Source organism: Anastrepha obliqua, chromosome 4 (assembly GCF_027943255.1).
Source record: "Anastrepha obliqua isolate idAnaObli1 chromosome 4, idAnaObli1_1.0, whole genome shotgun sequence".
NCBI classification, from domain to species: Eukaryota; Metazoa; Arthropoda; class Insecta; order Diptera; family Tephritidae; genus Anastrepha; species Anastrepha obliqua.
In genome coordinates, this window is record NC_072895.1 from 102,147,493 (window position 1) to 102,162,385 (window position 14,893).

The window sequence follows — 14,893 nt, forward strand, 5'->3', positions numbered from 1 at the left end:
TGCAAAAGTTATCGCTGTTTGTTTGAAGCCCGTTTCTCCAGAAGTCCCTTGCGGTGAACATCACAAGTCCTTACAGATTCATCTAAAACCAATCGGACAAGAAAAATTAGTTTTATTAATAGATAATCTTGTGCCTGATCGAAGCTTTTTTTTTTTCAAAATGAACAAAATGGCGGTCTCAGAAAATTTTTTCCAGATTTTAGAAAAAAAAAACCAACAGTTAATTGTTAAAAAAAAATCGAAATTTTTGAAAAAAAAAAATCCTTCGATCAGGCACAAGTTTTTTATGTTTTTCAAAATCTGTATAAATTTTATTGAAATCTACGTAGCGGTTTTTAAGTTACAGTGTTCACCAGTTTGAAAAACATAGTTTTGAGAAAAACGCATTTAAAGTTTTGCTATCGGCTCCGGAGTGGCCGAGCGCCCTTTGTTAATTGTTGAATAACTTGAAAAGTATTTGTCGGATTCACTTAAAATTTTTACACAATATTTTTAAAACATTATACTTTAAGAAAATGCAAAAAAAAAAATCGATTTTTTGAAAATTCTGACTACCCCTAACCCCTTAATGCCATTTTTTATTACAGTTCTCATAATAAAATGAGAAAATAATCAACAGGTGCGCACGCTTCTGTTAGGTGTTCGGCCGAGCTCCTCCTCCTATTTGTGGTGTGCGCCTTGATGTTGTTCCAAAAACGGGAGGACCTACAGTTTTAAGCCGACTTTGAAAGGCAGCTATTTTTTATGAGGAGCTTTTTCATTACAAAAATAGGCTCGGAGGTTTGCCATTGACTATCGAGGGGCGACCGCTATTAGAAAAAACGTTTCCTTCATTTTTTCAGGCAAGATGCTTATAGATAAACACACTATCAGAGCTGCCAACAGGCTATGGTCTCAGTCCCTGACCTGTGTAACTAGTAGAATGACGTGACCAGAATGGAACATGGGCCGCACAAACCGACTATTGAAACTGAACAGGAAACACATTAGAAATCTTCTCGGGGTCCTAACAGTGCATTGTCTGATTGGCAGGCATGCCAGTAGACTGGGAGCGCCCTATAACGACTATTGCAGAGGCTGTAACGACATTGAAGAAGAAGAGACTATAGAACACTTTCTATGCGGGTGCATGGCTCTGGATAGAAGAAGGTTCAATATTTTAGGAAAAAGCGCCCTGAATAACATGGCAGCAGTAGCCATTATAAAAACAACAAGTCTTGTTAAATATATCAAAGCCACAGGTTGTTTCAATGAGGACGATGTAGAGTGAGGACAAACGCCAACCACTATACGTACCTATGTACCTATCTACATTTCCTTCATTTCGGTGTTTAATGCATTAAGATTCGAACCTACTTATTCGGAATGGCAGTCACGCACCAACTCATTCGGCTACAGCGGCCGTCTGTTACAGGTCTCATACTTACCCTGAAAATATAGTTGTACCCCAAACTTTTCATTCTGCTCTTCCTATAGCTAATATTTCCACTTCCGCTAAATTCCTTATAAATTCACACTGCTTTAGTAAAGTAAACGTACGCTTTCGACTTAATTTAGAATGTGTATTTATATTTTTAATTATGTTTTTATTTTTAAATAATTTTTCTTTTATTTTACAGTGTCAATATATCTTACAAATATTAATTAGAAAACACTAGAAATTTAGAAGTACGCACCACAGACTCCAACATTTTGGTTTTTTGTGACGAAACTGCAGTTGTACAAGCAATAAGGTCTTAAAAATATGCATAATATAATATGAAGGCAAATCACGCTTCTCTGTCTTTGAGGATTTGGGTAATTTTCAACAATAAAAATGAACATATTTTTTTTTTAATTATTAAAATGTAATTGGTTTCTTGGAAATCATTGTAAAAAGGTGGAATAAACTTTGTAAATATTTAAAAAATAAATAAAAAATATTTTTTTAAATAAATAAAAATATAATTTTTTTTATTATAAATAAAAAATAAGTTTTAACTGAATTTTGGTTTTCCAAAAACCAAACATTTTTTGAAACTTTTCCATATTTTTTTCTTTGCTTTGAAAGTAATAAAAGTGTGGTGGTTATAAAATATAGAATTTAATGATATTTAAAGTTCAATCTTTTAAGAAAGTTTTGAAGTTTTTATTTATTTATTCTTCTTGTGATTTTTTGTGTTTAATTTTGAATGCACATTTTTACTGTTGCAAACTAACCACGCCCCTTAGATGAAAGTGTGAACCGCCTTATAATAAATTAACAATAATTGAATTTTTTTCCACGATTTTCTTCACTTGTAAGAATTTTAAATTTGTTTTGTTTTTTTCCTTTTTTCCTTCATATGTATGCAAGTAAGTTGCTATCATTGTTCTAGTTATTTTTATCTTATTTTTTTTTACTTATTTACTCTTTTTTAATTATGAGCAAAAAGAAGAAGAATCTCGCTAAATGTCTGCTAACCTTTAATGCTTAGCTATTGTATGTATGTGAGTACTATATGTATTGTATGTATTGTATGTTTGTGTGCGATCCGTTCAACAATTACGAATTTCTTAATGATATGCACACTTTTTGTGATTTATGTTCTTGGTTTTTTCTTTTGTTGTTGTAAATTTGAGAGAAAATTCGTATACAAATTCTTCTAAATTTCATTAACTATCTACAGCATTACTTTTTTATTGATATATAATTTAGTAATAAATTGGTAAACTTTGAATGTTTAATTTGTTGATGGCTGCGATGTGTTCGAGATGATTTTCTTTTCAGTTACAAAGATTTGATATGAGTTGTTGTTACTATTTACACTTAGATATAATTGTTTTATTTTATTTTTAGTATTTTTTTTCCAAAATTTATCAGTTTATTTACAAGAATTAAAAAGAAAAAACTTATTAAATAATATAATTCTATTAAATTTTTACTCAACTTTTCTCAATGTCAATTTTATTTTCGTTTTAATTTTAACACACTAACTGTAAACTGTTGTATTGCACTCGAAATTAAAGGTATTTTTCTACTTTTGTTATTTTATTTTCATTTTCTTTTAAATAATTATTTTTTGTCATGCTTTCTAATTTTATTATTTTATATTTATTTCTATTTCTATTTTTTTCTTAAATAATTATTTATGTAATATAATTTTGTGTACCTTAAGTTTTTCGGTTTTTCTTTCAATTACACACTAGCTTTTAATACATAATTCAAATTGCAAACGCTTTATTTTTATGCATCTATTAACGCTTATTCTTGAAGAAAACGATATATTTTTTTTTATATTTTTTGTTTACTTTTATTTCTAGCTTAAAAAAGATATGTTATTTGAATATGACTTTTTTATCAAACGCAACTGCTCATATGTTTTATGTAAATATGTATGTATGTTTCTTTGATATTTGCTGTTCCAATATGTTTGAAAACCAATTCGCATTTTATTTAGTGGACGTCACCAGCTGACTGGTCCCATAACCTTGGGTATTACATGTTGGTAATGTGAACGGATTGAAGCTGAGCCCGCTTACTCCTGGAAATTAAAGAAAATCACGTTAATGGCAAATATTTTGTAAATTTTGGAATATTTTAGGTGGACGTGTGCATATTAAATGATTAAACTATGCAAATCTTAGAAGTCACAACTTCAAAAAACAAGGCTTACTTAAAAATAAAAACACTCTACACCCCTAGAAAAACTCTCGAATCCATAATTCTAAATTCAACTATAAAAGTCATTTTTTTAGCTTAAATACCCCATTGCCAGGCTTAAAACCAGTTTAAAATATTCGCCATAGTCAAATAGGCACTGAAGCTAGAAGTAGTACTTCACTATAGAACGTTTTTTAGGTGCTCTAAAGTTTGAGATAAGATAGGCTTTTGATGGATATTAAATTGTCTGTAGTCAAAAGCAGAAAGAAATTAAGAACGGATAGAAAAGGTATATTACCCTATGATCAAAAAGTACCGAGAATGTTTAATTTAAACGAACCGCGCCCGTGGGAACCGGTCCATATGTTCTTCTTATGTTGGTTGGCCAGACAGCCAATAAAGAATATTATTTATCCGTTTTGAAGCGTTTGAGAGATGCTGTACATCGCAAACGGCCGGAAATGTGGGCAAACAACTTTTGGATTTTGCATGATGATAACCGAGCCCAAATTGTGCTGGATTATTTGACCAAACACCAAGTAAATACCATCTCGCAAGCCCCGTGCGATTTCTTTTTGTTTCCCAAGTTGAAGTTACTACTTCGTGTAAGAAGATTTCAGTCGATAGAGGAGATCAAAGAGAATGCGACGAATGAGCTGAAGGCCATCCCTTCGTCGGCCTACCAGGGGTGCATGAAGGACTGTGCTAAACGTTGGCACATGTGTATTGCTTCAAACGGGTCATATCATATATTGAAGGAGATAAAATAAATTTGCCTGAAATTTAACTCTGTTTTCTTTTATTTAAGCATTCCCGGTACTTCAAGATTATAGGGTATATCAAATTTAAAAAAGCTTCAAGACTAGAAAATGCTGGTTTCGTATTAAAAAAAGAGGTTGTCTGCAAAGTCGGTTTACTGACGATAGTTTAACGTGATAACGTCATAAGAAAATACTGATTGAATGGTTGCATTTTTCAAAAGAAAATTTTAATTTTATTTGTTTGATACATATTTTGTATGGATATAGAGAATGAGTTAACATTAACATAACATATACTTTAACATAACATAACATAACATAACATAACATAACATAACATGACATAACACAACACAACACAACACAACACAACACAACATAACATAACATAACATAACATAACATAACATAACATAACATAACATAACATAACATAACATAACATAACATAACATAACATAACATAACATAACATAACATAACATAACATAACATAACATAACATAACATAACATAACATAACATAACATAACATAACATAACATAACATAACATAACATAACATAACATAACATAACATAACATAACATAACATAACATAACATAACATAACATAACATAACATAACATAACATAACATAACATAACATAACATAACATAACATAACATAACATAACATAACATAACATAACATAACATAACATAACATAACATAACATAACATAACATAACATAACATAACATAACATAACATAACATAACATAACATAACATAACATAACATAACATAACATAACATAACATAACATAACATAACATAACATAACATAACATAACATAACATAACATAACATAACATAACATAACATAACATAACATAACATAACATAACATAACATAACATAACATAACATAACATAACATAACATAACATAACATAACATAACATAACATAACATAACATAACATAACATAACATAACATAACATAACATAACATAACATAACATAACATAACATAACATAACATAACATAACATAACATAACATAACATAACATAACATAACATAACATAACATAACATAACATAACATAACATAACATAACACAACATAACATTACATAACATAACATAACATAACATAACATAACACAACATAACATAACGTAACATAACATAACATAACATAACAAATTACCCCGTATTAAAGCACTTATCAACAGCTTTCATTTGATACCCATATTGTACATACACAACCAAAGGTTACCCGGGTCCACGTTTTGACCTATATCGCGAGACCCCAGTCACGGAGCGGCATGAAAAATACTCTGTACTAAAGCATTCACCAACAGCTTCCATTTGATACCCATATTGTACATACACATCCGAAGGTTACCCGGGTCCACGTTTTGACCTATATCTCGAGACCATATCTACCAATATGTACCCAAACAATACGGAAACCATCTTCAATACCTCCTTAACAATGTGTGTAAGTTTGGTTTAATTCGGTGCAAAGACACGGCGGGTCCACGTTTTGGCATATATTTCCAGACCCTAGTCATCAATAGGTATGAAAATTACCCCGTATTAAAGCACTTATCAACAGCTTTCATTTGATATCCATATTGTACAAACACATTCTAGGGTCCACGTTTTGGTCTCTATCTCGAGATCCTAGTCAGGGAGCGGATGGAAATACTCTGAACTAAAGCTTTCACCAACAGCTTCCATTTGATACCCATATTGTACATACACATCCGAAGGTTACCCGGGTCCACGTTTTGACCTATATCTCGAGACCATATCTACCAATATGTACCCAAACAATACGGAAACCATCTTCAATACCTCCTTAACAATGTGTGTAAGTTTGGTTTAATTCGGTGCAAAGACACGGCGGGTCCACGTTTTGGCATATATTTCCAGACCCTAGTCATCAATAGGTATGAAAATTACCCCGTATTAAAGCACTTATCAACAGCTTTCATTTGATATCCATATTGTACAAACACATTCTAGGGTCCACGTTTTGGTCTCTATCTCGAGACCCTAGTCACGGAGCGGATGGAAATACTCTGAACTAAAGCATTCGCCAACAGCTTCCATTTGATACCCATATTGTACATACACATCCGAAGGTTACCCGGGTCCACGTTTTGACCTATATCTCGAGCCCTATTTCCAAAATAAAATATAATCCTTGTTACTCGTGATGTAGCTTTCGAATGGTGAAAGAATTTTTAAAATCGGTCCAGTAGTTTTTGAGCCTATTCATTACAACCAAACAAACAAAGTTTTCCTCTTTATAATATTAGTATAGATATGGTAAATATTACCATACATTTTTTCCTTCAGATATAATAAAAAAATAATAATAATAACATTAAAGCAACAGGTATTATTAACAAACTTGGTTTTATTTGAAATTCTTCAAGTAAACCAAAATAATAATAATCAATAAGAAGGCATATGCCAATACAAATACGTGAATTTATATATGTACATATGCGCATATACATACATACATATATACGCTCACTTAAGTAGGGGAGAGCAAGATGTCGAACGTTGCCGTTCGTTTGCTTTGTTTGCTTTGTCGTTCCTTCCGCTCTTTCGCTTGCAGTTCATTCAATGCAATGAGCAAGGTAACTACATATGAGCAAGGTAACACTAATATGAGCAAGGTAACACTAATATGAGCAAGGTAACTACATATGAGCAAGGTAACACTAATATGAGCAAGGTAACTACATATGAGCAAGGTAACTACATATGAGCAAGGTAACTACATATGAGCAAGGTAACACTAATATGAGCAAGGTAACACTAATATGAGCAAGGTAACTACATATGAGCAAGGTAACACTAATATGAGCAAGGTAACTACATATGAGCAAGGTAACTACATATGAACAAGGTAACTACATATGAGCAAGGTAACTACATATGAGCAAGGTAACTACATATGAGCAAGGTAACTATATATGAGCAAGGTAACTACATATGAGCAAGGTAACTACATATGAACAGTAATGAGCAAGGTAACACTAATATGAGCAAGGTAACTACATATGAACAGTAATGAGCAAGGTAACGACACATTTTTTCGTGCGTGCAGCCTGTTAAATCGAATTATAAGACGTTATCACGTCAAAATTTTATAAACATAATTGAAGTGTAAATTGAAAATGTTTTTTTAAAATGCCGTAAATTGCAAAATTCTTCGAGATTCAAAATCCCGCTCGACAGACTATAACTACAACATTATTTTACAAGAATTTTTTTACTTTTTACAGATCCATCAACATTTCGAGGAGAAATGATGCAGACCGTGGAGCAACCTTTTTTTCATTGTACTTTGCGTCACGTGATTTTTTATATACTAATTTTTGTAAAGAAAATTAATATATAATACATTTTTTTATAAAGTACTAATAAATAATGTATACAATTTTTTATATTTATTTCTACTGTTATCCCTTCTAAAACAAGCTTTACTTTTAGCCTGAAAATAATACTATAAACGAGGTATTTGATTTCCAATCGACCAAACAAACAGTAAAACGTCAGAAACGTAGTACGAAGAATAATTCATTCAAAACTGTTTCTCAAAAGCTTAAAAGTATCATTGGGAAAAGAAGTGCATTTGACAAATTTCCATACTAAAGAGTAGAGGAGGGTATTTCTAAAATGACGCTAGATGTCACTAGTGAACAATTCCTTACCGTTTCCCTTTTTTCATGTCCTCTTTGACATTTGCCAAGTAGAGAGATGCACAATTTTAAACGATAGAATAATATGTTAAAATTATTGAAACTTATTATGAAAATCGTCGATCTTTAAGAAAAATTTCTCGCAAGATTCGTGATTTTTTGTATGGAAATAATCGTCCGAATGAGTCGACAATTCGAAAGTTGGTGGAAGAAATTCAAGAAACTGGATCTGTCGAGCATAGAATAAAGACTAGCAGATCAAAAATGAACGTTCTGTTGAGAATATTGCTGCTGTTAGGCAAAGTGTTGGGGAACATCCTTCCACATCGACATCTCGACTTTCTCAACAATTACGAAATTCATGAAACGACTATTCGGCGGATTTTACTTGTGGTCATGCTCAAAATGGGCATTTAAATGATAACATTTTTCACATATAATTGTTAGAGCGGTTTTTTGAATAAAAAAAGAGAAACGTGAAAGAATCTAAATTTTTATTAGATTTATTTTAAAGCAATATCTAGCCGCGTCTTTTGAAAAACCCTTAAAATATAAAGTCGGACAAAAGTTGAACTTTAAAGCAGCATTCGAAAGAGAAATTTTTTGTTTGTTGTTCGGAAAAACTTCCTCGAAATAAGTGAAGTAAATATTTGTAGTACAGTTTATGAAAAAAGTTATACTTCCGATAAAAGAAAATTTGCTCTTGGAACGATCAAAATTTAAATTTGATCTAATTGATATAGTTGCTCAATTTTCTATACTAAAATAATTACTATTTAAATATGAAAAGCGAATAAAGCGTATAGTGGCAGAAGCGTCACGCATTTAAGGTATAAAGAAAAGAGTATTGGCTGTGTAAAGGATGCAATTATTGCGTGTTTGGCCGCGCTCCTACTTCCTTTGTGGTAGTCGTCGTCTTGATGTTGTTCCACAGAAAGACCTACGGAACGGCAGATGAATTTTTATGAGGCGCTTTTTCATGGCAGAAGATATTTATAAGCGTTAATGTAATCTTCAGTCATCCAGAAAATTCAAAATAGAGTGCGCTTTAAGGAATCTGAATTTGCGGTACCTATACAATAATTATAGATTTTTTATTCGATTCTTAAACGGTTTTTTCTCTTTTCTTAGAGAAGTTGATTGCACTTTATCAGCAAAAAAAATACCAAAGTTTTTAAAGTACATTCACAAAATACGTAAAATTTGTAATAAGGATAGCTTTAGAGGAGCTTAGGAAAAAAAGTTGTGATCGATTTTAAATGCGAAGCTTCGCAGTTCTACCTCTCCTTTGAAGAAGGAAACTGGAACTAATTAGAAATTTAGAGTAGCCTCTGGTTTCAGTTGAACTTTTCTAGCAAAAAAGAGTAAAAATTATTAAAAAAACCATGTAAAATTATAAAAAAAAAATGTAAAATTTGAAAAAAGAGTAATTATTGTGATGGGGGTATTTTATAAATACGAAAAAATATTTTGATTTAAATCCAGTTCTCCACAAATTTGCTCTCAAAAGAAAAAATGAAATGCAAGGTCTACTGCCTTAAAGAAAATTTTAAATGTTGGAAACTTTATGAACTTTGTCGAAATCATATTTTACTAAGGGCTAGTTTTTCGGAACAAGTTTAAATCTGCTTTTAAGCTAAACTAAGTTTTACACAGAGAAATCTTTAAGTTGCTGTCTGAGCAGTATCCACTGTTTTTGGCACCATCAGCAGTATCCACTGTTTTCGCACCTAAAGCAATCCAGAATGCATTCAGGGAGGTTTCACGGATATTTTCTTTACCGATAGGTCCAAGAATGAAATAGGGTCTGGAGCCGGATGGTATTTAAACGATACTATTAAGTATAACTATGCTACGGGGGAAATGGCAACTGTTTTCCAAACGGAAATTTTTGCCATCCTGAAAGTAGCCGAATGGATAATTGAGAGGAAGTGGAGCGGGAAACAGATTGGAGTTTTCAGTGACAGTCAGGCTGCATTGAAGGCCTTGGTGAACGCGAAGCAATCCTCAAAGATTGTTCAAGAATGTAAAAAGAAGCTTAATTCTGTCGCAAGACATAACAGGGTTATAATTATATGGGTTCCGAGGCACTCTGGTGTTCAAGGAAACGATTTTGCCGATGAATTGGCCAACCGTGGATCAGCCGTTCCCCCACAAGGGCCAGAGCCAATAATCGGAATCAGTTCCGCAGGAATCATGAATTGGATCAGCGATTATGTAGGCAATCTACATAAAGACCGATGGTTCGGTCTAGAACGCTGTAGAACTGCAAAGTGTTTTGTGACATGTCCGAACAGAAGACTGTCAAACTTTCTACTAAAACTTGGAAGGAAAGACTTTCGGTTGATGGTCGGTATTATTACAGGACACAACACATGGGGTCAGCATATGACCACCATTGGAATCATGGAGGACATTGGGTCCTGTCTTGCTTGGAGGAGGTGATAGCACTGAGCACTTTTTCTGTGAGTGCCCTGCCTTTGCTAGAGTAAGACTACGAGTTTTGGGTTCCGATGCCGTGAGAATGAGTAATATTCGTTCCTTAAAACTGGATGATATTTACAGATTTACCAAAGAATCTGGAAAGTTCTCACAGGACCAACTACCTCTGTCTCTAAATACAATAGGCTTTTTAGCTTGAGGGTTTTAGCAGTCACCAAATCTCTTGGAGCTCCTTGGCTCGACCAATTCAAATTTCAATTTGAAGTTTTGACGCTCAGTTATGCAGGATTATACTCAGTTTGTGAATTCACCACAGTTGAAATAATATGGGAAAACTGGCGCTCAAAAGCGGTTATAAAGCAAAATTCTTGATATTTTGAGATTTTGATTATTATTTTGCAAGGCAAGTCAAAAGCAGAAATTTCGAAAGAGGTGCTTTAATGGGCTTTGCTGTAATAAAAATAAAAATCATTCAAAATGAGTGAGTAAATATTCCATAGTAAAATATGTCTAAATAGCTGGAATCTTCATTATCTGCAATAAAGTTAAAAGTCACGTATCAATGTATCTAAGAAATTAAGACTAATGATATTCAGAGCTTTGGCTTTTAAATGTGAAACATCGCCGCAAATAACGTTGCACCTGTTATGCTTAGTGGAAAAACATGCATTAATGATTTTTGGATATACAACTGTATTAAAATTTGTAAATATTTCTTTCAACTTAAAATTTGTACTTGTATATATTATATATAAGGTGACGCAAAATTAATCATTCAATTTTGTTTTTGAATAAATTTTTTACTAAATAAAAAAAATGATTTTGAGTGATGAAAATTTTTATTTTGACGTTTGTGCACTCCGCAGACGAATGTCAAATATGATTGACGTACGACGTCATTTAATAATAATAAAAATTGCGCCACCTTGTATTTTAAATGACTTAATATGCGTCCTTTAAAATTTCTGAAAACTTATAATTTTGTCACTTACAACCAAGGCGCATTTATTAAAGGAAGGTGGTGGCCCTAGACCAACAACAATATTTTGAACGTTTGATTGTCAAAGAAAAGTATAGGCAAAGTAGAAAACAAAAAAATGAATTCGCCTTGTTTCACTCTGGGCTGACAATCACATGGACACAGCGAAAGAAAAAACATAAATCAGCTGATTTACCGATACCACCTTCAATAGATTCGCCTTGCTTACAACGTTAGTCGTGGCGGTTATTTCAAATATCACTGCTCCACATAACTTATTTTTTCTATTTTTTTAAGCATACATTATCGTTTAAAAAGCTTTAGAAATTAAATATTTAGTGTGTTGAAAATGCAACTCTGTTGCTGTGTGTTTATTATACTATGTACAAATCTAAATATGAATGTATGGCGTCAAGTATTTTTTTGAGTATTTAATATGCAGTTTATTGATGCTCAGGCGCGTACCTGAAAATGGCCAGAAGTGGTTACCTGTCGATTACTTTTATTAAAAAACATAAAAAATGTGAAATAATTTTTTTTTTTAATATTATCTTACATTCAAATTTTCTGGTACGCACCTGCTTGATTTTTAATTTTAAAAAATTGTATATCAATAAGCTTCGCAGTAAATTTTTCCGACAGGTAACCAGTTTAGCAGTCGCCGCAGCTCAAGCGCATAGTGCGACGTACCAAAATTTCCAAATTAATATTTAAAAAAATTTTTTTTTTGCACAACATTTGCATAGTTAACATTTATATTGCAACACAGTAACTAAATTTAATAAACTAAATAAAATTCGTTTTTATTTATACCATTTGCTTCATTCGATTCACGTTTCGCTCAACACAACCTCGCTGGCTTCACGCTCTACACTGCGGCCGTTGCAATTGAGGCAGCTGGATTATGCCACGGCTGGTGCGCATGATGATGGTAGTGGTGCGGATGTGTGTGGTGGTGTTGCACTAGCGCCTGATGCCACGGTGACGACACTGTTGAAATTAATGGCGAAAAGGCACTGCCTGAGCATATTTCGTATTTTGTTTTTGTTTTCACATTTTTTGTATTTGTTTTTGAAAAGTGTTTTTGGTTGAAGTTTCCACAAATTCAACATTAATACATTTAATTTTGCAGAAAATCAATAAAAAACAAAAAATTAAAAAATTGCAGCAACATTACGCATAACAAATCAAATATTATATTTAAATAATTTAATGTGTGTGTTTAATAGTTTTTGTTTTTGTTTTGGTTTTGGTTTTTGTTTTTACAAGAAGGCCATGCAATGAAAAGAGAAAAAGAAAAAAAGAAACAAAATCGTTGGGTTAGCAACAAAATCAATCATTTACGTACGTGCATACATACATACATGTATGGCACACTAAAAAAGCATACAAATAAATTTTTTTTAAACTAACTATGTCAAAGTATAATAAAAAATTCGCCTACGTATTTACATATTTACATACACACATACATATACTACGCTTGTACCAATACATATGCAAGCACAAGCGATTTTAATAATTTACTAATATTATATATGTACATACATACGTACGTTCATAAGGGGACACCAAATACTTGCCATACAAAATGAATAAATAAAAAGTACTATTTATTTCCGACTGAGCCGAATAATTGATGATCTTTTGCATCATAACAAATTAAGTACGCAACTACTACAGAGTTGGCCAGCACAGTGGAACCATGCAAGTACGGTGGGCAAGTACATAGAATATTTAAGAGCTAGTTTACATAGATGCTAATGTAAAGTGGCGCAAAATTAATCACCCTACCAGAAGATTTATATATTTTTTTTCAAATGACGTCGTGCGTCATTCATATTTGACACTTGTGAACTGGACAGCTGCTGTATAAAACATGAAAATAATGGGGCGCACAAAGGTCAAACTAAAGATTTACAACACTCAAAATCATTTTTCGTTTTATTTAATAAAAAAGGTATTAAAAAAAAAAAATTTTTTTGGATGATTAATTTTGCGCTGCTAAATACACTCAGAACCTGTTAATCTCGAGATTCAACGCCGTAAATGGCGTTGGATTGGGCACACTTTGCGAAAAGAAAATGGCACTCGAGTGAAACCCCCGCGGTTCACGAAGGAGAAGATGACCCAGAAGTACATGGATAAAAACGGTACATTAGTCAGTTAGTTTCTGTCCTATGTTCCAATCAGGGCCGACACTAAATTGTAACGTTACATATTTTTTTGTATTCAATTTATTGTCAAGGAAACAAAGAAAAAATACACAAACTGCTGCCAAATATCTACACTACGCACATCCTTTTGCACTTTTGTTCATTAATCATAGCCATTGGCATAGACAGTAGAATGAGCCCTAGTACGTCTTAAAAAAAATATAGTAAATTTACATTTTTAAACTGCTAGTTCTCCACCAGTGGCCTAAAGGCGTTGCTAGCCAAAATTTATAGTTGTTAAGCGGATTAGTGAACAGCTGATTTGTTTATGGGGTTAGGGGTAGTCAGAATTTTCAAAAATTTATATTTTTTTTTGCATTTTCGTAAAGTATAATATATTAAAAATATTGTGTGAAAATTTGAATTGAATCCGACAAATACTTTTCGAGTTATTCAACAATTAGCAAAAGGCGCTCGGGCGCTCCGGAGCGTTCGTATGCTAAAAAAATGGATGCTGCTTGTATCAAAGTGGCAGATAAGCGCGCTAACAATAACACTCGAGAAGGTAGAATGCTACGTGGCAACAGCAAATCGATATTTTGGAAGCTGCTATGACAGCTGAAGAATCAGTATATGGCCCAGGAACAGATGACACAGTGTAAGTAATTAAATAATTCATATAACTCTACATAAATCGATAGCAAAACTTTAAACGCGTTTTTCTCAAAACTATGTTTTTTGAACTGGTGATCACTGTAACCTAAAAACCGCTTGGTAGATTTCAAATAAAATGTATACTGCTTTTGAAACATAAAAAACTCGTGCCTGATCGAAGGATTTTTTTTTGTTAAAAAGTTTATATTTTTTTAAACAATTAGTTGCGGTTTTTTCTCGAAAATCTGGAAAATATTTTCTGAGGCCGTAATACTGTTAACTTTGAAAAAAAAATTCGATCAGGCACAAGATTATCTGTTAATAAAACTAATTTCTCTTGTCCGATTGATTTTAGATGAATCTCCAAGGACTTGTGATGATCACCGCAAGGGACTTTTTCAGTTATTAATATTTTTTTTTTGAAATTTTGCTAAAGTCAAGCCGAAACATGATGTATTAATGCTATGTTTTTATATTTGTAAAATAAGGCAACTGAATTATTGAAAATCATCATTTTTTCGGGCCTCTGACTACCTCTAACCCCTTATTAGATTTGTCAGT

The 14,893-nt window shown here is 32.4% G+C and overlaps 1 protein-coding gene across 2 annotated transcripts in view; it reads right to left on the reverse strand.

Moving 5' to 3' along the window:
* Positions 1-3,323: 3,323 nt before the first annotated feature.
* Positions 3,324-14,893, reverse strand: part of LOC129244803 (transcription factor collier) — a 128,742-nt gene continuing 117,172 nt past the window's right edge. The window contains exon 11 of one of the 2 annotated variants that reach the window (XM_054882652.1): positions 3,324-3,503. In XM_054882652.1, coding sequence (XP_054738627.1) covers positions 3,412-3,503 — 92 coding nt within the window. In that variant the 3' untranslated portion in view covers positions 3,324-3,411. Of the gene's footprint in view, positions 3,504-12,390; positions 12,543-14,893 lie in introns of those variants that run through there. The other variant, XM_054882650.1, reaches the window with a different exon arrangement.